At 43.4% G+C, this 27,723-nt stretch overlaps 1 protein-coding gene across 1 annotated transcript in view; it reads left to right on the forward strand.

Annotated features, from left to right (window-relative positions):
- LOC139546928 (bromodomain adjacent to zinc finger domain protein 2B-like) overlaps window positions 1-27,723 on the forward strand; it is a 92,115-nt gene that overhangs the window by 35,273 nt on the left and 29,119 nt on the right. The window contains 9 exon segments of the mRNA XM_071355894.1: window positions 16,124-16,303; window positions 21,717-21,923; window positions 22,930-23,091; window positions 23,586-23,779; window positions 23,991-24,185; window positions 24,522-24,922; window positions 24,924-25,134; window positions 25,974-26,610; window positions 26,824-27,105. Coding sequence (XP_071211995.1) covers window positions 16,126-16,303; window positions 21,717-21,923; window positions 22,930-23,091; window positions 23,586-23,779; window positions 23,991-24,185; window positions 24,522-24,922; window positions 24,924-25,134; window positions 25,974-26,610; window positions 26,824-27,105 — 2,467 coding nt within the window. The 5' untranslated portion in view covers window positions 16,124-16,125.

A 27,723-nucleotide genomic window follows, 5' to 3' on the forward strand; every position in this document is an offset into this window, starting at 1 on the left:
ATGGTGGGTGTCATGGCTTGTTGATATGACATGGAACGAATCCAATGCAAGATGAAGGCTGAAGAGTGACCAATCAGAAAGATCCGTTAGTCAAAACAACATTCAGACCTTTGGCAAGAGTTACCTGCTTATTTATCCGTCGTGTTGCTGTGTACACGTTTTAACGCAATAAATCTGTGTGATGAATTTTAGTTTCATTCGCTGTAATTGTAAGGAGGAATAGGAATTTCTAATAGGAATGGAGGAGTACTGACTGCTTTCACAGAGCCGCATTTCTTATATTCAAGGCTCTGAAAGGATTGCCTACACTATGAATGACCTTCAGAGTTGTTTTGCATACGATTGCATTTCATTTTAATCAAGCTCTTCAAATCAGACCTGTGTACTCTTTAAGGCCCTTCTATTCGTGCACGGATTAAATATTCCTGTGCAATGTATTTTTATGGACTGTTTCTAATGCAGACAGCTCTCTGGAGTGTTACCCCCTTGATTATAATGCAAATTTCTCACATTAAGAAATTGTCTTTAGTTTAAGGTTATGCTGGGTTGTATGCTTCAAGATAATTACTCGCTATTTCTACAACACTCCAAAACAGAAATTATACCCAACAACATATCAAGACTTAAAGACCAATGAGGCATATTGGTTGACATGAGAGTTCTCTTCTTCATACTTTGCATACTGTGTGTGTGTGTGTGTGTGTTGTAGAGCACATTCTTCTAGGAGTCCATATTGCTGGAGTTAATTTAGGATTTAGCCGAGGAAACATGTTAAGCTGAAGACTAGACCGATTTCCAAAATGCGAAAAAGCAGCTTGAAAGACAATTTTGTAATAAGCAACATGCATTCTTTGTATTCCCATCAGTGAAAGGTCTAAGTGATTTTGTTTTCCTCTTAACTAATCCAGTCGGTTAGATTTTGATGGGCATACAGTGAAGCTATTTTATTTATTTAGAATAATTTTCTTTCACATTTATGTTTTATGCTTCTCTATCCTTTGTTTGTGGTGGTTAAAATGGTTGCCTTGAAAAAAATGATGTCTGTTTCGCTTTAGTGAAAAGGAACGAGTGTCTGTGTGCTTCCAGGGTTAATTTCAGGAAGATGTGCTCCTGGTAATTAGAAGTCGATTCACAAAATTGATTAGATTATGCTAATCACGGGCGATTAATATCTTTTAAAACGGAGAGCAGAAATGACAATGCAGCCGCCTTCTGAGACCGTTTTCCTCGGCTGTGTACCTTGAGATGTCACTGTGCGTTTCCCACATGACTGGCTTAAAGATGGCCGTGTGAGAAACTGTCTGTCAGCTCACCTACAAGACCGAGCGTTGAGAAGAGAACCGGTTGCACCATGTGGCTTCTCAATCTTAATTCCACTATTGGAACTTCCTTTTTTTCCCTCCCCTCTCATTTTCATATATCTTTTGATATATTTTATCATCAACTTTTTTTGTTTCTCCCTTAGGATTCAGTGAGGTTATAGGCCTAGCCTAGGATTTTGGCTTGGTTAGCTTCTTGAAATATTTTATTTTTGGTGTGTGTGAAAAGCTATATCCTTCCCCATGCGGAGATAGTGCTGTGAAGCCTAGATAGACAGAGGTTGATTGACAGATTTAAGGTGAATGGCTGGTATGCTGCAGATGGGGGGGGGGGTTGTCGTCGTGTGCTGTTGTCGTCGTGTGCTGTGACCAGCCATGGTTCCTTTCTTTCCTTTGTGCCGAGGCACGGACCATGGCTCTACTCTGCTCTGCTCTGCTGCAAGCTCACTGAGTGCCTCCATGTCTTACACCCACAGCACTCTACACACAGCCCTCATGTCTTGACATCCCTGAAACAACTCTCTATCTGGTTCACCTTTTTTAAGCCCCGCTTGTCATTCCTGACAGTTTCAACCAGGATTCATCCATGGTCATGTAGCAGCCTTGGCATCGTAGGACACAGGCAGTTAAACAAAATCAAGGCCTCCAGTTTACACCGGTTAGCTGCTCCTGTATGGTTGAATGTTGTGTTAGAGGCGGGCTTGGGTGAGTCACTGTCTCCCTGAGCATTGCACTCCCTGTTGGGCTAGAAGAATGTGGCAGGAGACCATTGGCCTCTCCTTGTCCCGGCTGTGTTGCTGCTGCCCATGTTATCTTAATAATGTGCAGTCCTATCTGGAATTTCTATGGCCTCTTCAGCCTCAATGTGGGACGAGAATTTGAATTGCTAATCCCGTGTTTCCCCACACCATTCTGATTGGTGAAGTAAGGAGCCGCAATGAAAAATGCATTACCTGACGTGTGGGGCTTTTTTTTCATCTAATGTTGTGTAGATTGGGCAACAACACTTGCGCTCTGATTTTCGTTGTTGTAATACGCCTTGTAAGGTTCCGACAGAGCCCAGTCAGATTTACACACGTTAGCATTGAGGTGAACCGTATGCAGCACTTCAGTGGGTCGAGTGTGCAGTATTTCTAATGCCCATCCTCTACCAGTGGACATATATGGAGTGTCTGACAAATGCTCTGTCAGGGACGCTGTGCTTTGGATATATATTTTTTGCTTCATCGGGCTTCACTGCAGCCCACTCCCTGGTTTGTGTCACAAATGGCAAACTATTCCATTTTTAGTGCACTACTCTTGTCCAGGGAATCCCATAGGGTTCTGGTCAAAAGTAGTGCACTATATAGGAAATGGGGTTTGGGACTCAGACCCCTTGTATATAGTGCTGCGGATATTTGATTTATGCTCTGGGCTTCCTCTAAGGGGACCCCTCTGCAGGAATGAGAAAGCCATCATAGTGTTGTTTACCTTGATCCTGGTTCGCCTTTTTCGCTCAGCCTCAGCATCTGACAGGGTCAGAGAAATGGAATGAAAGCTGTGTATGCCCCTGTCATTCCCTCTATACATAAATAGCGTGGAGACGTTGTTTATTTGGTCGTACCGGAGCATGAAGGTCAGTGACATTGTGGCGTCTTGCCCCTAAAGCCTTGAGCTTCTTGGACTTTGGGTCCCATTGTCTCTGGCAGTGGTACGCTATTGTTAGCCAGTACAATTAGAAGCGCGTCAGACATGACCACACAACCTGAGGACCTATGCTATTGCCAACTGCTGACATACCAGTACAACTAGGGCCTAGTTCAAGAGAGTGTCACCTAAGATATTTATAACTAACCCAAGATAGACCACAGCCTTTTCGTTTCCAGTAGGAGCAAATGAATCATAGTGGGCAGAACAATCAAGTAGGTGGGCAGAGCCGAGCGCAAGTTAGTGAGATCCTTTTGGCATGTTCTAGCATTTATCTGCATATTTCCATTAGGGAACGCCAACACTGTAAAGTACGCGTGTGCGATGACAAAATTCGCCCCTGCACTCCTATAACGCAATTTTTGTATACTTTATTAAATGGTAAATTCTACAAAACACAATTCACTCAGTTTGTTACAAATTCTAGTTTTGGAAACAGAACTGTATGGAGGTCAAATATTTAATCGATGAGAAAATTAGCTGAATGTCGGCCAAAATCCATCGCGCTCCATCTTCTCCCAATGCCGGCCACTGAGCTTCCTCTCATCACCATATTTGGTAGTGAGTGGAAACGCCAACCGGATGCTTTACATTTATGCATCCGGTGAAATATTTGGGTCATCTGTGGTGTTACATTGCAATAAAAAACCATGGCTACCACTTAATTGCAAATCATTTTGATAAGATGTCTTGGTTTGTTGATATTTACATTTACATTTACATTACATTTAAGTCATTTAGCAGACGCTCTTATCCAGAGCGACTTACAAATTGGTGCATTCACCTTATGATATCCAGTGGAACAACCACTTTACAATAGTGCATCTAACTCTTTTAAGGGGGGGGTTAGAAGGATTACTTTATCCTATCCTAGGTATTCCTTAAAGAGGTGGGGTTTCAGGTGTCTCCGGAAGGTGGTGATTGACTCCGCTGACCTGGCGTCGTGAGGGAGTTTGTTCCACCATTGGGGTGCCAGAGCAGCGAACAGTTTTGACTGGGCTGAGCGGGAACTGTACTTCCTCAGAGGTAGGGAGGCGAGCAGGCCAGAGGTGGATGAACGCAGTGCCCTTGTTTGGGTGTAGGGCCTGATCAGAGCCTGAAGGTACGGAGGTGCCGTTCCCCTCACAGCTCCGTAGGCAAGCACCATGGTCTTGTAGCGGATGCGAGCTTCAACTGGAAGCCAGTGGAGAGAGCGGAGGAGCGGGGTGACGTGAGAGAACTTGGGAAAGTTGAACACCAGACGGGCTGCGGCGTTCTGGATGAGTTGTAGGGGTTTAATGGCACAGGCAGTTATAATGTATATTGATATATACAGTGCATTCGGAAAGTCTTCAGACCCCTTGACTTTTTCCACAAACAGCCTCATGCTGTTTTTTCCCCTCAATCTACACACAATACCCCATAATGACAAAACAAAAACAGGTTTTTAGGAATGTTTGCAAATGTATAAAAAAAACAACTGCAATATCACATTTACATAAGTATTCAGACACTTTACTCAGTACTTTGTTGAGGCACCTCTGGCAGCGATTACAGCCTCGAGGCTTCTTGGATATGACGCTACAAGCTTGGCACACCTGTATTTGGGGAGGTTCTCCCATTTTTCTTTGCAGATCCTCTCAAGCTCTGGGAAGTTGAATGGGGAGCATCGCTGCACAGCTAATTTCCGGTCTCCAGAGATGTTTGATCGGGTTCAAGTCCGGGCTCTGGCTGGGCCACTCAAGGACATTCAGAGACTTGTCCCGAAGCCACTCCTACGTTGTCTTGGCTGTGTGCTTAGGGTCGTTGTCCTGTTGGAAGGTGAACCTTCGCCCCAGTCTGAGGTCCTGTGCGCTCTGGAGCAGGTTTTCATCTCTGTTTACTTTGCGCCGTTCGTCTTTCCCTTGATCCTGACTAGTCTTCCACTCCCTGCTGCTGAAAAACATCCCCACAGTATGACATTGCCACCACCATGCTTCACCGTAGGAATGGTGCCAGTTTTCCTCCAGACGTGACGCTTTCAGGCAAAATAGTTCACTCTTGGTTTCATCAGACCAGAGAATCATGTTTCTTATGGTCTGAGAATCCTTTAGGTGATTTTCCTTTGGGGTGGGGCAAATTCCAGGTGGACTGTCAATGTGACTTTTACTGAGGAGTGGCTTCCGTCTGGCCACTCGACCACAAAGGCCTGATTGGTGGAGTGCTGCAGAGATGGTTGTCCTTCTGGAATGTTCTCCCATCTTCACTGAGGAACTTTGGAGCTCTGTCAGAGTGACCATCGGGTTCTTGGTCACCTACCTGACCAAGGCCCTTCTCCCCCGATTGCTCAGTTTGGCCCGGGCGGCCCACTCAAGGAAGAGTCTTGGTGGTTCCAAACTTCATCCATTTAAGAATGATGGAGGCCACTGTGTTCTTGGGGACCTTCAGTGCTGCAGAAATGTTTTGGTACCCTTCCCCAGATCTGTGCCTTAACACAATCCTGTCTCGGAGCTCTACGGACAATTCCTTCGATCTCATGGCTTGGTTTTTGCTCAGACATGCACTGTCAACTGTGGGACCTTATATAGACAGGTGTGTGCCTTTCCAAATCATGTCCAATCAATTGAATTTACCACAGGTGGACTGCAATCAAGTTGTAGAAACATCTCAAGGATGGATAAAAGGAAACAGGATTCACCTGAGCTTAATATCGAGTCTCATAGCAAAGGGTCTGATTACTTATGTAATAAAAGTATTTCTGTTTTAAATTTTTTGTGTCAACCTGGTTTTTGCTTTGTTATTACGGGGTATTTTGTGTAGATTGACGATACATTGTTTTTATTTAATCGATTTTAGAATAAGGCTGTAACAAAATGTGGGGAAAAGGAAGGGGTCTGAATACTTTCCAAATGCACTGTAGGTCCAAGTTCTCGTCAACTAGGACTAGTTAAAAAGTAGTTCATCAAAAGTCTCTCTGGTTTATCTAATGACAGCAAATGAAGATGTATTTCCTGTATATTACAGTAGAACGAGCAGAGTGGGAAATGCACATGGGTCAGGTTTTTTTTATTCAGCGGTGCAGAATGAAGGATAACCTTTGCACCGGCAGCCTAGGCTCATGTTTAATTTGTAGCCGTCCCCTATTGCATTCTATTCATATTCAAACTCTTCTCTCCTGTTGACATGCAAATACACCCTCCTCTCCCATAATATTCCACAAGAGTTTTTAAATGCTGAATTTATTTCTGAGTGTGAGTTGTGGTCCAAATGTGTTAACGCCTTTTGCTTTGTGTGGATCATTTCAGTTGCAAGTTAAAGCTATATGCAAATGAGGTCTTCCTGAGACACATTGCGTTTGTATCTCCCACGTTAACACTTGTTTGGAACCGATAAATATTATTTTAGCAAGGGAAACTGTGAAGGCCACACAAACAAAGTAAATAGGTGTTCTTTGTGTAATTGCCAGTAGTATATTTATTTATTTTTTATTGCCATTGTTATGACTTGAATGTTTCATATTTTGGGCTTATGTAATAAATATTGGTTTTGAAAATATAATAGACAACTCAAAACTTCATAGTCCACACTACAATCAGATTGTTCTTTTTTTTTTTTTTTTACAAAGAAATAGGCCTAGGGTCTGTCTTTTGTTCCTTAAAATCACATTTGGGAGAATTGCAAATCTAAATACTATAGACAATGTGTATCTCCCATTTTTAGGAAAATCAGCCCAAGAAATATGTTTACGTCACAAAATGTCAGGCCTTGCTGTAGCCTAAAGCATTTTCCTCCGGCCATGTATAGATTTGAGTAGCATCTTGGGTGACAATGGAGCATTAGGCTGAGCATGCAGATGCTTTTAGAGGTCCTCATTGTTCCAGGCTGAAAGCAGTAGCAGTTAGCTTTTTGTCTTGCCTCTCACATGCGTGTCATCTGCATTATGTATATCATGACTGGAAAAGGCTCCATCCAATCAGAGACCACTGATGGAGGTCTGGTGTCTCCTATTTCCTCTCTCGCCTGTGGTTTTTACCTCCCTTGTCTTCTTTCTCTCAGTGTCTCACTCTGACTCTCTCTCTCTTTCTGTCTCTCTCACACACTTTCACTCTCTCCTCATGTCATTTTCTTCCCTCTGCCTTCTCTCGCGGTGTGTCTCTGACTCTCTGCGCCTCTCTTTTTCTCTCTGTTAATATGTAGATAGGCTACACAAAGTATTCTAACTAGATTGAATTAAATACAGTTATTGTATTGAAACACATTCTGTACTGGAATATACAATGTTTTTGGTCACATACACATATTGAGCAGATGTTATTGCGGGTGTAGTGAAATGCTTGTGTTCCTAGCTCCAACAGTGCAGTAATATCTAACAACAATATACACATCTAAAAGTAAAAGAATGGAATTAAGAAATCTATTATTAGGACGAGCAATGAGCAACAAGCATTGACTAAAATCCAGTAGAATATAATGCAGTATGTAAACATTATTAAAGTGGCCAGTGATTCTATGATAAGGTGCAGGGTTGAGTAACCGGGTGGTAGCCGGCTAGTGATGACTCCGTTTCACAGGATGACTCCGTTTCACAGGATGTATTAGCACCATTTCCCACTTTTGATTCAACAGAAATTGAACAATAACACTATTGCACCGTGGGCCCTCATATTTCCTCTTCTCCCTTATTAGCAACAGATAATCATTGTGATGTAGCCTGCGGGAGGAAAACAGTTGAGCAAATGGTTTAGGAGTAAATGAGAGGAGAGAGATGGGAATGTATGTTATGTACAGTAATAACACTGTGATTATCTTTAACCAGCATTGGCTGGCCAGTTGCCATACCCTTCTCTCCATGTTTTTGGGAAGTGCACATTAAGAGGAATCATGCCCATGAACAGTTTCTGTTCTAATGGACCTCTAAATATATCCAGTTAACAATTCATATGGAACTGCTGTAATGAGAGTTATCATTCTGGAAGGTAACATTGAGAATTATTCTCCAGGTTTTGCTTATACCAGAAGGTTACTTAAAGCTAGATTCAGGGGGATATTTTGAGTATGCTTAAGAAGCAGCGCTGTTGTCTAAATCCACTATAACACTGCAAATATTTGGTTTGGCATCGGAGTTAATCGTTTTGAAAGAAACGCTGTAGTATTGGGATTAGTACGGTCTTGTTTGACTTTGGTGCCAGCGCCTAGGCTATTGGTGCTGTTGAAATGGGGCCCCTTCCTAAGTGGTTTTGTAGGTACCAACATACTTATTACTTAGTTGTGTCAGCCTCCCTCAAAGGCTAGCAACGGATTGACGGATTAATGAAGTACCCTGCCTTTCTCTCTCTCCTCTGTCTCTCTCTCCTCTCTCTTCTTCTCCTTCTCTCTCCTCTCTCTTCTTCTCCCTCTATAATTAAAATGTGCAGGGTTCCATATTTTATGGCTAATGTCTGGTGTTGACGTGGCCAGGAAAGGCTGCAGGCCCAGGAATGTGTTGTGTGATGGATACCAGTTTGTATGGAACATGTGGGATTCCTGTTTGCAGGCCCCCGCGTTCCCTACGTTCCGCCCCTGGATCACTCCAAATGGAAATGATCTGCCTCCACTAGCTCCGCTGCGCTCAGAACCTGCACTAGCTCGCTAACACCGCCGCGAAGGACAAATGCATTTCTTCCAACATTTGTCACACTGAACTTCCACATCATTCATCAGAGTTAATTTGCCTCCCAAACTACCCCCTCCCCCCTCCATCTTTGTTCACGGTAAGCATTCGATATGCGTTTTCGGCAGTCGATGCGAACAGAATTACTTTTTGGCGTGAAGGTCTCCTCTCCTAAAAGATGTATGCTCCCGGAGGAATGATGAAGACCAAACACCCTGCCTTTTGTGTTTTGTGGGTCGTTCTTAAGAAAGAAAGAAAAGAGAATTTTTTTTATTATTTTCCCGGCGTTATGAACACAAATGGATCTGCCGTGTGGATTGAGATGATACGTGCCCTTGCATACTAGGTCAAAAATGTGATTACAGCTTGGGCTGTAAAGGACTAAATGTTATGTGGCCTAGCTGTGACAGACAGCCAGCCAGTTCTGAGGAGGAGGTGTTTTGTTGTATCAGGGCAGCAGGGCTCGGGGATAGAGCGGTGTAATGTGTCACCCACCGTGGCAATGCCAAAGTGGTCTGAAAGGCTGAGAGATGCTGTCCATTTTGAACCAACGTGAAACAAATGGGAGTTTTGCTGTACAGGGTTGTAGTTCATTTCCCTTCTGAGTAGGGCTTGAAGTCCTATAGTAAAACAATGTGTGTCAATATAGTGTATAGGCTATGTGCACTATAAACTAGCTTACTGCATTTGGCTAACACTTTCATACGTTTTAGGGAATTAACATTTGGACTTTTCTTAAATAGTACTGTAATGCAACTTCCCTGTCCATTACAAACCGCATGTGGACCCCAGGAAGAGTACCTGCAGCTTTGGCTGTAGCTAATGGGGTTCCTAATAAAATACAGCAACAAAAAATAGCTTTTATCTTTGAACAAAACCCAAGGAGCACATGGTTTCATTTGTCTGGCAGCACGTGGTACAAACTAGGGGCTTATTACAAACACACAGCCGGAGATGAATGGTTAAACCAGATTTGACTCCCTTGTGCTAAAACATTGACGTTCCCTGTACAACACGTGCGGTATGTTTTATTATTTTTCTGCTTTCCCAGGTCACATCCTCTCACGGCAACTCTGTCAATCTATGACCTCCCTCACCAAAATACGAAGAGGCCTGTTTGATCATGATTGGAGGCGTTAGTTATTAGAGTTTGGGGAGTGTGAGAGAGGGGAGGGGGGTGATCTTTTTAAAGTCGCCTCATTCTTTTCATCATAGCACACTGTGTGTCTCTCCAGCACTCTGTCAGATATGTCCCAATCGAAATTTTCCTGCTTAAGAAAGCCGTGGCCGGGGCAGACGGAGCCCTTCATCACTGTCTAGGAAGGGAGGTAGGTAGTGGACGTCAAGGCCGGAAAGGACAGACCGACAGACAAACGCAGGCAGAATTGAGGTCTGTCTGTCTCTCTGGCGTGCTGTTTGATGCTCAGTGGAGCCGTCCTGGCATTTCAGCTGAACTACGGATGTTACCAGTGAACTACAGATGCATCCAGCCATGCTGACCTAAGCCACTTTCCAATTTCCCGACCAACCTCCTCCTCCGCTGTATCAACCAGCCACCACAGTGAGCTACTATCCTCGCAGGCAGACACACAGAAGTATATACAAAGAAAGACCCACAAATAATTCACTTCTGCTGGGTGAACTCAGAAGGGGATTGGGAGTGAGGTGGGGGTGAAAGTTATTTTTTCTCTGGCTCTGTAATGTGCTGATCAGGTCAGATTATCCCCTTCTGCCCTTTTTAACATCCCCTTCCATCCATCGATCCCACTGTGCCGCAAATCACGCTGGCTCAAGTGGCCCAGCTATTTGTCCAGTGTAGCAGAAGCCTCGTTAATTGTGTTCAGTGGACACTGGTGATTTTTGTGTCGGTAAAAAGAATCTGCCAGTGTCACCAAGCAACCATGCAGAGCGTCAGGGCAAGACACTGCTCACGCTTCAAGAGATTGTTTTTGTCCCGAGTCAATGTCGGGGGCTACAGCTAATCATTACACCATTTTAAGGTCATAGAGAATGAATGCAGTGCATCCACGGACCACGGTTATCACATGAACTAGAGTGTTAGGCTTATTTCTCCATTTACTTATTGTTTATGTCACTTATTCATGTATGTGTAAAGTAGGGATAAACACTGGTAGCCGGGATCCCGGGACCACTTCACATTTCCTGAAAAAATGTAATTACAAGACCCGGGAAATTACAACATTTTCCCCCACAATGTCACACTATTGAAATTCCACGAAATACACAACATATGCAGCAGCAGATTGGCAAGCAAATGTATGGCACGTTATCCAAACAGGTTGTCGCATGGAAGCCTTTTATTTACTTCACACAAAGTCGTCATAAATTCCAAGCACATGCATAATTGACACTGCCAGACTGCACATGAGACCTGAAATACAGTTCTCATCAGAACTGAAAATTCTATCCCGGTCCGATCCAAGCCCGGTGAGCTGAAAGCCAGAGCCCAGGCCTGGTACGACATCACAGAAATTAAGCCCGAACACACACAATAAAAAGTCAGATTTCTACAAAACAGTAGGCAAAATGTATTTAAACGGGAGTTGAGAACAACACAGTGGAGGTGGGCGGCAGCGGAGAGAAGAGATGAGGAAACAGCCATTGGGCCTATGAAAAAGCACAGAGAGAGGAACACTCACCTTAGTTAGGATCAACTGATGATGAAAATATTGGAATGAACTAGGCTAATGCACTTGAAGGCATGTATCAAATTCTTGCTTATACTGAAACTCCCAAAGTAATATGGAACTGTTATACTACACTGAACAAAAATATAAACGCAACATGCAACAATTTTACTGAGTTACAGTTCATATAAGGAGATCAGTCAATTGAAATAAATTAATTAGGCCCTAATCTATGGATTTTACAAAACTGGGCAGGGGCAAAGCCATGGGTGGGAGCCAGGCCCACCCAATGGGGAGCCAGGCCTAGCCAATCAGAATTCGTTTCCCCCCCAAAAAAGGCCTTTATTACAGACAGAAATACTTTTATCAGCTGTCCGTGGGGCTGATCTCCGATGATCCCGCAGGTGAAGAAGCCGGATGTAGAGGTCCTGGGCTGGCGTGGTTTCACGTGGTCTGTGGTTGTGTGGCCGGTTGGTCGTACTGCCATATTCTTTAAAGTGACGTTGGAGGCCGCTTATGGTAGAGAAATGAACATTCAATTATATGGCAACAGCTTGGGTGGACATTCCTGCAGTCATCATGCCAATTGCACGCTCCCTCAACTTGAAACATCTGTGACGTGTGACAAAACTGCTCATTTTAGAGTGGCCTTTTATTGTCCCCATCACAAGGCGCACCTGTGTAATGATCATGCTGATCATATCATCTTGATATGCCACACCTGTCAGTTGGATGGATTATCTTGGCAAAGGAGAAATGCTCACTAACTGGAATGTTATCAAATTTGTGCACAAAATTGGAGAGAAATAAACTTGTGCTTATGGAAAGTTTTATTTCAACTCATGAAAAATGGGACCAACACTTTACATGTTGCTTTTTTAAATATTTTTGTTCAATTTAAAGCAATAGTCATGTGTGTGGTCACCTAGATGATAATTTCAGCACCCTCATCGCGCTGCTTTGAGACAAGCATGGGGGGTGGGGAGACTGTAGGTAAATCAATCAATGTCGGCTCTTTGTTTTCACTTAATCTCCGTTTTGATATTTGTTAACAATTAGGCTGGGGAAATTGTTAGGTAAATGGTGTGTGCGCTAATGATCGTCTTTATTCTAGTTTGTTCATATATTAGCTGATAGGAACAATTTTCTACAACTGTATTTTTCTCTTCACTCAAGTAGTAGCCTGTCCTACTCCCGACCAAAACCCTGTGATTTGTGTTTCACAGAATCTCTCTGTATGGTTAATTCATCTCTGGCTGGATAAGTGGAAGTGATAGCCCATTTATGCGTTTGCTCATCAATCACTGATCAGGAACATTTAGGCTACATTATTGCATTATTTACCTATTGAGTCACTCACATGGTAGCCTTATATAGCCATGTATAGAGCATAGGCTATTTTCCTATCGTACCAATCCCACTGAAACACAAAATCCAGACTCTTGTCTTGCAAGAAAAATCCTAACTTTATTCTGTAATCCATAGGTTGGATTATCAAAGCATCTGCCTATGCCGGTCAAAATACCGCTCTTAACATTCTCTGCGTTGTGTCGTACTGCTGCCCATATGAGAGCGTCAGTAGAGAATGTGTGATCAACAAACGGTATGAGAGTAGATATGGATATTTATTTTAACCGAGTTGGTCCCCGTTAAGAGATCTTGATATTTAAACAATTTCCTCTCTTCATCTCCCCGTTATTCATGAGCTGATCTGCTATCTGTATAATCAACTCGATTTTGCCAAATAGGAGATATTCTGTCATTCGTTGGAGGTTATCTAGCGAGCTTAGCAGCTTTGGTCATTTGTTTTTTTGTTTGACTACCGTTAGAGTTTGTATGATTCGAAAACGCTATGGCCTATTCGGGGTGCGTCCTGAGAGCGTTCTGTGTCCAGATAGCCTAGGCATTCTGCTGAAATGCACTGAATTAATTGAGGTACATAACACTTTGAATTTATAAACGGCCTGTTTCGCAATTCACAACCATGTCATTGGCGATCAAAGTTTACTCTATCATTACTAAATATCAGTTTCACTTGCTGTGAAAGCTTTACATGGTGGTGCAGCCAGACTGTAATGTGGAACAGCGACAATCTCATTTTGGAAGAACCCTGAGTAACCATATCTTGGGTTTTAAAGCTTTAAATGGATTTATTTCCCGGCAGTCTCTGAATAAACATGAATTATTCCCTTTATTGAAATTTGGTCGATTTTCGGAAAATATGAATCCCTCGTGTAAAGTGACAGAGGTGTGACATACAGCATGGCTGTAATTAGTGGAACAGGCATGTTCGTCCCAAATGGCACCCTGTTCTCTATATAGTGCACCACTCTTGACCAGGGCCCTGGTCAAAAGTAGTGCTCTACATAGGGAATAGGGTGCCACTTGAGACGCACACCGAGTGCATGGTGAGAGGCTAGTAGTGTAGTGCGGTAGCATGCAGCAGCTCTCTAGCTGACTTTGAATGGGGTCAAGGCATTCTGTATTATACGCTTCCTCGAGATCTCTAGCAGCCCTGCACCTTCCATTAGCTGGAGAAGACGTTGTGTCCGTCGGCAGTCTGAATACTGCTGATCCATGCTGATGACTCTGTTGTGGGATTATCACTGTTTAGCATCAGCCATCTGTTATGCTGGGTTGGCGGATAATAAGACCGATGACACACACACACACACCGAACCGACACACACTGACCAACCTGGCTACACCAGGAGGGCAAGGCTTACACACACACACACACCAACACGGATACACACCGACCAACTTGGCTATACACACACACACACACACACACACATACACACAGTTGCAGGGAGCACAGACATGGTATTTTCCACCGTAACCAACAGGCCTAATGAGCTCATGGCATTTCAGTGATCAGTGGCATTTGGAGGTGTGTGGGATTTGCACCTTGTTTTCATTAAGAAAAAGATGTCTGTTTTTATAAGCACATCAAATTGTCTGAAGGAAGGGGCATATCTTGTTGTTTGCGGCATGACATGCACTCCAGGCATGCAGCTGCATTGTGGGAAGGGTGATATCTGCAGAACGTGACTGATTTTAGGCAGATCCATTTCTCCTCTAAATCCTCTCCTGTACATTAGCATGGCTTCTACGGGATCTGCAGCCTGCTGTTAGGAATGTGTGCATTGTGTGTGCTGCTGCGTTTGGCATGCCGTCAGGGGCTCAAGATGAGTTGCACATGCACACTCCAAAGTCAACGTCATTTCCTTGCTCACATGGAGGTTCTATAGCACCTGGAATACCAGCGCCACTGTGCCATGCCTATAATAACCTATAAAATCAAGCTAAACCCAGTGCTAATTTCTGATCAATAAGGCAGGATTGGCCTCTTAAGTCTAGAAAATGCTTGATTTTTTATTTTTGTAATTATCGTCTTTGTCGTCGTCTCAGTCATGTTTCGTTTTCAATTTCCTCAAATGTACGTTTAGTAAGTAATGGGGTTTGAGGGATTGTTTTTAAGGGAACATTTTTCTGATTATTTCTGTAGACCGTTTTTCTGTTATCGACAGAGAGAGGCTCCAGAGAGACACGTCCGTTGTCTTGTGCAGCAGAAATGAATTGCCCAAGAGGAAATCATTTCTGCAACATTTCACAATAGAATAGAGAAGTGGGCAGACATCAAGGAAAGCCTAAAGTGTGTGTGTGAAATGTGTGAGTCAGACTTGACTTCCATTTAAATCTAATCTCGTATCTAATGTAGGATCATTTCATATTTGATTTGGGTTATTTAGCCTACCTTTTATATGAAATCTAGGCTATATTTGTTGGTTCGTTCAATCTTCATGCAATTGAGAATAAATGATCCTCCCGTAAAGATTAGGCTGGATTGTTTCTTTATGGTGATAGCTTTTTAAAGAGTACTGTTGTAATTATTAAGTGTAAATTAGAAGGGTTTGTCCATTCAACTATGGACACCTACACACACACACTGCAGCATGGCCTTTCCAGTGGCACACGGCTGCAGCTTTCATGTCATTTGCGTCGTCTCGTAAGTGTTGTCGGTGGCGAGGAGGGACGTTACTTAATATTCAGAGGATAGCTTTGTCTCCCAGATGTAATCACCAGCAGGCCTAGCTGCCTCCGCTGCAGAGGACAGTCACCGGGGAGATTTAGAAATAGTTTATGTCTAATGATACAATAACAAAGATGCCAGGGCTGTTAAACACTTGTTAAAGGGGCTTTTCAGATGTGGTCTTTTGTGAAACAACAAAGGGAAGTGGCATAAATCCTGGAAAAGCTGGGAGATATAGGGGGTGATGAAATCATGAAAGACTACTACAGAATCGGCCTGTCTATGTCTTCATTTGGATGATGGGCAGAGCTACTGTGGTCTGTGTCAAGAGATGGCTTAGTGATAGCTCTCTGCAAATCTACCCATCGAGGCACCATTAGTGTTTTTAACTGTACATTTAAGAGGAACATCTGCTGCGTTGCAAGCTGGGAATGATTTCAATGATTCCTGTGAAAACTGTCCACGTTAAAGCGTTAATATTATCATTAGTGATGCAAGTCTTGAGTGGCACCAGTTTTACATCTTATATAAAGCACTCCTGTATACCCAAGAGGGTCTTTTGTCTGTCTCTGTGTGTGTGTGTGTCCATAATATGTGATCAAATACTTCTCCTTATTTTCCCTGTTGCCTCAGTGAAAGCTCTCTGTGGGTTTGTTTAGGAGATTCTCTGGCCAGTGGCCTTAGCTAACCGGAGATATTGTTGAGGGGGTAATTAACATGTGAGAGGGGGTGAGGCTCAGTGGGGAGGGGGGGAGTCTTTGGGTTTTTTCCACCTCTTTTCTTCCCCTGCCTTTTGTAAGTGTGTTGATTGGATTGTGTTTGACAGATATGGAGTCTGGAGAGCGGCTGGCCTCCCCATCGTCAGCCCCGTCCTCCCTGCATATCACCACGTCTGCTGTCTCCTCCGTCGGCTCCTCACCTGCCCCTGCCTCGGCCAAGACACCCTCCTCTAAGTGCAGCGTCACCCCCAGCCACGCCGCCCTGGGCTCCCCTCTCACCACCTGTGGTACGTAAACACACACACACACACACACACACACACACACACACACACACACACACACACACACACACACCCACATGCACAGATGAATCACGTTACATGCGAATACATGGGCTATATTCCCCTCTAACTCATCATATTTCATTATTCTCCAACTGCAAATTAAACAAGAAAGAGCGTTCTTGAGTGTTAATTATGAGGGATCAGTAAGATAAAGAAACCACCGTCTTCTCACACTTTATTTCCTGACAGTTTGTGGAGAAATTAAAAAGCTTTAGCATTAATCGACACCAGCAAGGAAAAATCCTCTATGTGTAAGACGTCGCGCACCTGCTCTGATGTTTCGTGACAACCTTTAGCACCAGTTTAGCCCGTTGTGATTTGACAGGTCTGTCAGCCAAATGGAGAGTGCTGTGGCCTCCGCTGCCTCGAACATCCTCTGTTTTCTCTGAATGCTAATTGTGTCCGAAGCTATTATGTGGCGAGCAGCGGTGATGCATAAGCTGTCAGATTACCCTGACCAGAAAATAACATGCACATTTATCAACTGTGATTTGTGTTTTTTCTCCCTATTCTTTCATGATAAGAAAAACAAAAAAATATTAATTAATGCTGTTACATTAAAGAAGCCATTAGACATTTTGCTCGTACATTATAAATTTTTTATCCCCCTACACACCAACCAAACGTGCTCAGAGATTTCTCCAGCTATTTTGGACGGAGAGCTGGAATCAAAGGCAGAAAGCACAGCACCTCTGAAGTCACATTGCGGTTATGAGAATAAAACAAATTTGGTTATTTTAAGAGATTTCTCATCCCCGCTGGTGGAAAGCAAAGTAAAGATATTACATCTCCTGTGTTGGTTACGCTCTAAGTGATTTTTAATTACACTCGCATGCTTTACTTGTGGTATTAATTCATGAAATTATACTTGTCTCACGCAGTACTTTTCATGTTTGCGAAAGCATTTTATAATGCAATTTTCAGATACTAATTCTCAATCGGCTTTGGATATTACTAACCTTTTTAGGTTGAAATGGGGGAAATAACTTTAATTTCACAGTGCTTTGAATCGATTATGGATTGGAAAATTGTCTTTAAGCTCATACATTGTTCAACCGAAAGGACTTGATTGAAATCTGAAATGAAAAGTGCTCCTTTTTATATGGAAGTGAAATGGATGATAAGATAAGTAATTGATAGATCTTTTGCTGTCACAGATGCAATTAAAAAGTATATGTTAGTTGATTTGAACTGACAAGCATGAAACTCCATATTTTATTTTCGTGGCAAACTTGTGTAAGCCTAACTAACTTATCTCCACATAATTTAGGCCTACATCAGTTTCTCTCTAACAATACCAAGATGTCAGGGAATTATAGGAATTACATGCAGATAATCTAGACCTGACATTATCATTTTGTTTATTTGCATTCTTGTATAAAAAGTGTTTGGTTTGTTTAAAAAAAAATATATATATTGGGAAAGCTGAAATCACATGCTGTAAATTGTAAGCAAGCTGCTTGGAGAGCTAGTGCACAGGGTGGGTTTATAGACCAGTCACAAACCCAGACCATAAATGTTCCTTATAAACATTATAAATTGACTTGAAATTAGATTTTAGAACGTAAATTGACAGTTTCATTTATTTGGGGGATTTGGTAATGTTATGAGGAAATGTGTTCAGTCATCTTTTTGAATTATGCCAATCACCTGGCTGGCACATGTTAGAACAGCAGGTGCAAGCTTCTGTGCAAGTCTGTGCTGCTAATTGAGTTTCCATTAAATATGGTCCTTCAGTACTCTAGTCTATCTGACTGTGAGAGAGGACAACATGCAGGGCTCGTCTTGCCAACACGGACATAGACTGTTGTGAATATTAAAATAATTAAATTGTTTTATTTACCTAGGACAGTCCACTCAATCTCTTGTGGACAGACTATCTAAATATAACTAGTACTGTAGATCTGTCGGCATGCTATAGGATGCATGAGATAACGAGCATTATTAGTTCCGGGACTTGGGTTTTTGTCACTGGTTAGTTGGACTTATCAGGATTGGGTGAAGGTGTTGCTTAAACTGCTTCGCTTCCACAGATGAGGATAGCAACACTGAACTATGCATGAGTACACCAGCTGTTCCAGACTACTGTGAGATCACTCTCTCTGTAGCCGATGTGAGTAAGACCTTTAAATAGGTTAACATTCACAAGGTTATAGTTCTGGGTTAACCGAGATGATCCATTCAGTAACAATTGCCACTGATTTCCCAGGAGTCCTGGGAAGTAGTGATCAGAGAGAAACAATAGTTGTGTCTAAATACCCATACTAGTGTACTACATACTTAAACTGCATACTCATTTCAGCATTTGATCTACAAGAATTCATAAACTCACGTGTTTGACAACAGCTGATAATCAAATTGACTTGATGTACCAGAATGAACGAATGGGGAATTCGACACCAATGCGCATCAGATGATTCATTCAGAGTACCTAGTATATTTCACATACTAGGGAAATACTAAGGAAATACTAATAGGGAAATACTAATTACAGTTTGGGAAACCTTATTATTTACTATTATGTATTGATTTTTAGCTTGAATATTTTTTTCGCCCTATATGCGATGCGCAATGCAGAGAACACCGGAAGAAGAATTATCATGGAATTACCACAGTGAATTATTGTAAAGTTTGTTCATGTGTCAATTAATCCCCCAAAAATAACAATTCATAAAAATAACAAAAAAATCATTCATACTATAAAACATAATTTGTTTGCATACAATTTAGTACGCTAGTATGGTATTCGGACACGGCCCTCCCTGGTTCGAATCCAGGCTGTATCACATCCGGCCGTGATTGGGAGTCCCATAGTCACCTGGGTTTGGCCGGGGTAGGCCGTCATTGTAAATAAGAATTTGTTCTTAACTGACTTGCCTAGTTAAATAAAAAAAAATAAAAAAATCCCTCTAAACCGCACACTTCCTCCAGGACTGCGGCGCAGAATAAATTCCATGCTGCGCAGACACACGAGATTGTTCTTCACCGAGGTCGTCCCATTAGTTTGCACTACTGTGATCTGTGATCGAATCAACATTATATCAGCCCCTTTTCAATGCAACAAAACAAATCTAATTTTGTAAGATTGAGTCTGTGATTTTGTTTTAGCCAGAGCGCAACGGAGTAGAATTCTATTGGAGCGGTCATTCAATCACCCGCGAGTGTGAATCTGCTTTTCAGATCAGTGCGCAGTTAGCGAGTTATTAGCCCAGTTATAGATAAGTATAGTTCAGCAATGGGGAGTTACTGCTTCCTACAAGAGCTGTCTTTGAAAAGCCAGTCAGGTAATTGTCTAAATTAAAGGGGCAGTGTTGTATTTTGAGACCGGTTTGAATATGCAAATAAATCAAATTTAAAACAAAATATATTTTTCACATGCACGAATACAACAGGTGTAGACATTACAGAAAAATTCTTAATTACAAGCCCTTAACCAACAAAAAAAAGAAGAAAATAAAAATGAAAGTAACAAATAATTAAAGAGCAGCAGTAAAATAACAATAGCGAGGCTTTATACAGGGGGTACCGGTGCGGGGGCACAGTTAGTGAAGGTAATTGAGGTAATATGTACATGTAGGTAAAGTGACTATGCATAGATAATAACAGAGTAGCCGCAGCGTAAAGGGGGGGCAGGCAATGCAAATAGTCCGGGTAGCCATTTGATTAGATGTTCAGGAGTCTTATGGCTTGGGGGTAGAAGCTGTTTAGAAGCCTCTTGGACCTAGACTTAGCGCTCCGGTACCACTTGCCGTGCGGTAGCAGAGAGAACAGTGACTAGGGTCTATGACTAGGGTGGCTGGAGTCTTTTGACAAATAAGCCAGTAGGCAGAGGGGTGTTGTAACTTTAATGGGTTACAGAGGTAATTTTTAAGTTAATCCATCGAGCTGTATCTAAAGATATTTTCTTTACAGTTATATACATATGTAATTGTATTATAATTTGTGTGTTGGAGATTGAGAGAACTACATACATATTTTGTTGTATTGGTTAGTATTGAATTACGCTTTTGACTGAAAGTTCCAGAATGCCTTGCGACAGGAAGTAGAGAGAGAACGCGCCAGTTATGTGCAAGTGACAAGTGCTTTTCGCTAGCAACTCATTATTCATTGTTCTGTAGAATCTGAAGTTGTTAATGTAACGTGAACAAGTATTACAAGTACTAAAAGAAGCTTTCATATCAAACCTGACGTCCCGAGTCATTACTTTGAACATAGTTATTCTAAAAAGGGGTAGCCTACAGTGTCTTAATTCTCTGTATGGTAGTAATAATAATGCATTTTATTTTGTAATGTGCTTTCTTGCATCATACAATACAATGCCATTTACAGTCAACTAGCCCATGGTGTTACAGACCAAGTAACAAATCATGCATTAATGTCAAGCCCTTCATAATGTAAATACGTTTTTAAAAGTCTCATGCAGTGTAGGCCTGTATTGAACACCACATATAGGCTACTGTAGGCTATATCATAGAAAAAGCTATTTCCATGTGAAAATGTTATGGGATTTGCTCCACTGGTTTTGTTGGTAGGCCTACATTATGATCAAATAGTCCCGCGTGTCTACTGTCTGAAACTATAAGGGTACAGCCTCAGTGTTCACTGTAAACGCATCCCGGAAGTTGCACAAAATTCACATAATGTTCAAGTTTCCGCTCAGCGCCCCAAAAAATGAGAGGGAACATTGCCTACAATATCTCTATTTTGTCAGCCTTCAGAGAGTACCGGTAGTGGTGAACCAGGAGTGATCTGTTAGTTGCATCTATCAGGTGCAAGAGGAGGAATCTTGGGATTGCATTATCAGCTGTTCAAATGTCCTGCACAAATTCCAACATACAGGAAAAAAACAAAACATGAAATTAACATCCTTGTAAATATCTTGTATCCCCCCACCTAACCAAATTCAGTTTTACTTTTATTTAGGAAAATGATTATGCAAAAATGTTAATGAGGCCATTTTGTTGATATTGCAATTTTATAATCGTATTCAAACACGAGCAACAGCACCAGGCGCTTTAAACATGCATAATGATCTCCCTCTGAATACAATCCCAACAGCCTCTCACAACCATGTCTCATATTTGCAAAAGCATGTTTGAACAGATCAAGCCGAATCCGTGGGAGTCTTTTTCCTTTACACCCACTAACCAGCGTCTTTATTGATAATGCATAAAACATGATCTCTTCCCATCCAGAGGATGTTGTAACAGATCCTTAAGGACACTTTATTGCGATATTAAACATTAACAGTCATACGGATGAATTATTTAGCTGTGGTATTTTAGCTACATGGTTTATGTAACTAAATTCATACAGCTGCTTCATTATGTCGTTTTCCTCCTCCCTTTTCCAGGACACTTGTTCCGGGCGGCAGGCGATCAACATTTCAACATGTCTACGGTCTCAAGTGCCTTTCCCATCGTCAACCACCCAGCATTTGGTCTGTACACTACCAGCTCAGGGCGCTCAGAGTTTGGAGGCCTGGGCTCCCTGGGGATGTCTGCTGCCTTGGCTGCTCACTCCCAGCTAGGTGCCTTTCCAGGTATGGCAGCTTTTCCAGGTAGGAGAGCCTTGACTAGAATCCATTCTAAAATATATGCACTATCATTAGTTTATGTCTAGTAATGAATAGTACAAACTCTAAATGTATCAGTATCTCACAGTGAATAACAGATGGGCACCCTATTCCCTATATAGTGCGCTACTTTTGAGCAGACCATAATGTACTACTTTTGCCCAGGGTCCATAGGGCTTTGGTCAAAAGTAGTGCACTATAAAGGGAATAGGTTGTCCGTTTGGGACACACTCATTTGATTTGTTCATTCTGCCTTCCGAGAGTTCCCCCGAATGTGTGGTTATTAGACCCAGCCAACTCCCATGGAGAGAGCCAAGCTAGCATGCATCACCTTTATGGTATCGTCCATCAGTTCAATAGGCAGCATTCAGGACATGACGTTTATAGATTGGGATGGTTCACACCACCACCTTGACCTCTGAGAAAACATTGGACCTATCACACTTTTCAAGCTAAATGTTTTGTTGCATATTTTTTTTAATGTCACACTCAGAGGAAAATGGTGTTGGTTTGCAACCAGGAACTGTATACAGTTTCCAGAGCTTGTGAATATGAAATGTACCTTTTTAGACGTTGTGATGTTCATAACAAGGAGTATGTCGTTTTCAACTTCATCAAGCACGAAGGGCTCCATTTTGAATTGCTTTTGCCTTTTTAAAGGGAAAGAGAGAAAGTTCCTGCGAGACTGTTTTTGCAGCTGTGAAATATCCAGCATGTATGAGGCTCAAATGTGGAGCCACATGTATCCTCTGGGATTTACAATTCTCAACATGTTTACAATTAAATGGTCTGAAATCAGTGAGTCTGTGGAATGCACTGGTCATCTGCTGAGATCTGTTCAAAGAGAAACGGAAAGGTTGAACAGCTGTACACCCTGGCTGTCTGAAACAGTGTGTCATCACTGAGATGCATTAAACACAACTCGAATAACAGTGAAATCAGTCTGGCATGGATTCTCATGCGTTCTATCTCCTCTCCCTCTACACCCAAGAATGGTGGCGGGCAGCTGAGGCTCAGGGGCGGGGAGCTGCAGCCTTCTTTCCCCATCTCCTGGGGCTCCCGCCCATGTTCCTACCCCAACTCCAGCAGAGCCACGACCTCAGCCCCTTCCAGGCCCGCACCCCCAGCAAGAACGGACGAGCCACAGCCAAAGGTAGGCAGAGACACACACACACACACACACACACACACACACACACACACACACACACACACACACACACACACACACACACACACACACACACACACACACTCTCTCTCTCTCTTGCCAGATGTTTCCCCTACTCTGCAAACAATTTAATGAAGCAAGGAACTTTTCTGCATAAAAGAGAATGATGTCCTTATGGGCACAGGTACAATATCAAATATGTTTAATTGACCCTGGAGGCAATAGGAAGACCATGTTAATGCATAAATCAGTTTGTAAGCAGGTGCCGGGTGTCTCACCAGTGAATATGTTAACCTGGAGATCCTTTTGCTAATGTAATTAGATTTTTCCTATTGGTAAGTGCTTTGGCAATTTCTGATAAGTCATCATTTTAGAGAACTCTCCTGTCTTCCAGCTTATTTTCCTCTTCATAATCACTGTGCAAAAGTGGTTGTTCCTGATTCGTAGTTTTGGTGTCTGTTTCCTCATGGTCAAAGGAGTGAACGGAGCTGTGAATGGCAGCAGGATCTCCACGGTGTCTGGGAGCAGCTTCAGCACAACCGCCACTACGTTCTCAACACAGGGGAACACGGAGAAACAGAAAGCCACCAACGGAAGCGTCAGAAGCCGCAAAAGCCACCAGCATGTGACCCAAGTGAAGGAGAAGAGCGTTCAGAAAACTAAAGAGAAGGTTAGTAGGTTCTGGCAACTAATAATAGGGCTTACCCAGGAAAAACAAGTCCAAAAAGGACTAGTTTGTGGTAAACATATCTGGCAACGTTAGTGTCCCACAAGGGCGGATGCGATCTAGACAAACATTGACATCTGAGATGTGTGCTGTTTGCAATGGTATTCAGTTACCGTATTGACTGGAATGACTCCATCACTGTTCTCTGTTATAGAAACTCAGCAAGAAACCAGTGGAGGCGTCCAGCAACAGTGACAGCGAATCAGGTTCTTCCTCGGATATCTCCAGCGACGGGGTGAACAGCAGTGACTCAGACGACCTAGACGAGGAGGATGACGATGACGATCAGAGCAACGACAGCGACGATTCTGACTCGGAGAAGGAGAGCCGTGTAAAGAGGACGATTAAGGTGTGCTTCAGACTTCAGGCGCTTGTCCAGTCGAACTATCCTTGTTGGATTGTTAGAACTCGGTAGCCATATCTGGACTCATGCATACACTATTTCAACATGACATGTCTGTATGGTTTGTCTTTCGAAAATGTTATACTTTCTGCTTTGTTCCAAGCGCACTGTGACGCTCTCTATTACTGTTAATCTCAGTTAAATGTCAAGGGTAGCTCTGCTGGTGGGTGGCACGCTGGGGGCCTGACCGCGTTGCTCGTCAGGGCTGCCGTTGTGGGCTGGGTTGAGTCTGAGCTGACATGGAACTGTCCTCCCCCTCCTCCTCTTCTCTCTCTCTCTCAGAGCCTGACACGGAGCACTGCCGGCAGCAAGAAGAGACCCCACGCTGCTGAAGGCGAGAACGCTCGGGACAGCCGGAGTGGTCTGCTTCAGAAACATCCAGATGAGGCCTTTCTCCATTTCCTCCGCTACCCGCTCCAACCCTCACCCCAGCCCCCAGTGCTGTCCCAGTCCACATCCCTAGTCTTCCAGAGCTCCAGGAACAGGGAGGAAGAACTCAAGCAGCACACCAGTGTGATCCAGGCTACGGGGCTGGCCAGTACTAAACCCTTGGCTCTGGTCAAACCACGCAGGGAGGCCTCATCGTCTCCTCAACCCACCAGGCACCTCTCTCTCTCTTCCTCACCCAAACCCTTTTCTCTTTCTTCTTCACCTAAACCAAACTCTCTCTCTTCATCTCCCAAGCTCCTCTCCGAAGCCCTTGTCTCTCTCCTCCTCACCCAAGCCTCTCTCTCTGTCTTCGTCCCCCAAACCACCCACCCTTTCGCCCTCACACAACCCCAAATCTCGGACGGGCTCCCCCAAACCCCTCACCTTGTCTGACAGTATGAAGTCGGGAAGCCGAAACTTCCTGGATGAAACCTTGTTACACGTCAACAACTTTAAATTGAAACAGGTGAGTCTTGCTGTTATGCAAATTATTTGCCTTTTCATTGTTTTGTACATGTGTGTAATGGTCTGTTTTCCACTTAATAAAATAAGACTATTCGATTGAAGTCTTTCGCCAAAGTAATATTGATAACGTCCTTTTTATTTTTTACAGAGAATTTCGTGTATATGGATATTTAGTATCTCCCATTTCTTCTTGACTATCATTGTTTCTGATTTGCAGATTTGAAAAGGTCAGCTTCCTCTCTACAGAAAATGAAACGTCTAAGCACTGTTATCAGCAGTTTGATTGCGTTTCATGTCTGCTCTCCCTGTACACGACCTAAAGTGACAATGCAGTTAGTTAGCTTTATTGGAAATACTTCACAAAAGCTGACACGAAATTAACTCAGTAATGCTTTAGGAAGCCCGTTGCTATCCCATTGTTATCAAAAGGGGAAAAAAATCTGTATTTTTCCAAGGATTAAATTATTATTGTTAATCTGAACAGTGGTGATAGCAGGTCAATCTATAACAAGACCTTTGGAACGGGATTTGAGTACTGCTGGAGTTTGAGGTATCTCAAAAAATAAAGTTGATTGCTAAGCCTAGAATACGGCACGAAACAGAAAAAATTGGCAAGGATTGTGCCGAACAGCTTTTTATTCTTTGTATACCGTGTTCGACACCGACTTGTTTTAATATACTTTAATGGGAGAGACCCGCTTCCTCATTTTCATTCTCACTGAGCAATTACAAGTGCATTCCTTATTACGTTTTCCTTTCACAATCTGCAGTAATGCAAATGACTGACAGCTCGTATAATTACTTCCATTCTCTTCTTCCCCTCTTCCTTCTCTCCTTAAGCCCTTCGTCTCCCAGGAGCACTTCAAACAGGCCTTCCCTCTGCCAGTGATGCGTCAGGATCTGTTCAAGAGCCCGAAGAAAAAGAAAATGGCCGCCTCATCGTCCTCCTCATTAGCACCGCCCAAACTGTCTCCAGAGACCCCGAGCAGTCACAGGCTCCCTTCTCCACACACCAACCACTCCAACCTGTTCCTGGCCTCCTCCCTCCTTGGCGCCCACCCCAAAGGGGTGATCCACAGCAAGGTGCAGGATTCCCCCCTGGCCCTCATCAACAAGCCTCGCAGCAGCAGTCAGAACAGGAGCACCATCAACAATCCTCTCCTGGCTGCCACCAGCCCACCCTTCCCTATGCCTGTCAACCTGAGCACTGGGCATAAGGAGCACAGCTCTGGAGCCCTAGGCTGGGCCTCTACCTCACCGGGCCTGGCCCACAGAGCTGGGAAGAGCAAGGCCCAGCAAAAGGCTCTCCACACAGGGAAAGGTATCTCCCAGACCCACCTGGTGCAGTCCCAGGTGGAGCTGTTCCGGGGCACAGAGTCTGACATCCCCAGCAGCAAGGACTCTGACGACTCCGACTCCGATGATGAACATGATGACGACGACGACGAGGAGGAGGATTCTGATGACAGCCTATCAGGTTAGTCAGTTCAGCACATTAATGTGATGCACTTCTGAAACAGCTCTTACGTCTGGTTTAAGTGCTTCAGCGCCACTTTAGGTACAGATTCAGCAGATACTTTAAAGAGGTTCCTTCAAGAGGCCTGTGATTATCAGTGTGTTTGAATGTGAACTGAATGTTAATTGGAGAATGACTTATCAAGTCCTCCACTCCCACTGGTGTCCCCTGCAGAGTCTGAGAGTAATCTGGAGAGCGACTCAGACGACGTGAAGGACCGCGACGAGACCACTACGGACACGGAGGCAGATAGGACCCCTCTGAAGCATGCCAAAGGCTCCTCTTCTCTACTCGACACCACCTCCTCCAGCCTCTCAGCCAGCTGCTCCCCTCTCAACCTCCAGGTCATCAAGGCATCCGGTGGCCTGCCCACCCCAGCCATGGTGACCAGCTCTGGGGCCTTGGCCTACCACAGCACCCCCTCTTCCTCATATACTCTCTGCTCTACTCCACCAGGTACCAATGGAACTCTCAGCTCATCTTTGCTCTCTAACCCGTGGCTCTCCAACCCCAGTTGTAACTAACCTGATGCAACTTATCAACCAGCTAATTATTAGAATCAGGTGCGTTAGATTAGGGTTGGAGCGAAAATCTTACAGAACGGTATCTCTCCAGGAACAGGGTTGGAGAGCCCTGCTCAAACCAGTGCACTACTCTCATGGCCTGCGTCCCAAATGGCATCCTATTCCCTATATAGTGCTATTTGGTCGTGGGCCTTGGAGTCCAGACTGTTATCGCCGTCTTCCATATGCTTAGTCAGATCACCCAGTCCAGGGGAAACAACACATGTTTTTTTTTTTCTCCCAATGCAAAATGACGTCTCTGGTCATAGTGTTTGTGGCATTGTTTTGATGAACCAGAACAGGCCCTTTTGAGTCTTTTGATTACCCTGGCTGGCACATGTTTAACCGTTTAGCAGCTGAAGCACTTGGCTGGCTCAGACCTCCATGATTACTGCAGCCTGAGTCTCTTTTTCCTAATAGCTGCATGTTGGAATCTTTTTATTGTCCCATATAATCATTCTTAGCTCTATTCCTTGATATTGGCTTTGACATGGTCGATTTAACAATGTAC

This window comes from Salvelinus alpinus, chromosome 20 (assembly GCF_045679555.1).
Source record: "Salvelinus alpinus chromosome 20, SLU_Salpinus.1, whole genome shotgun sequence".
In the NCBI taxonomy this organism is placed as follows: domain Eukaryota; kingdom Metazoa; phylum Chordata; class Actinopteri; order Salmoniformes; family Salmonidae; genus Salvelinus; species Salvelinus alpinus.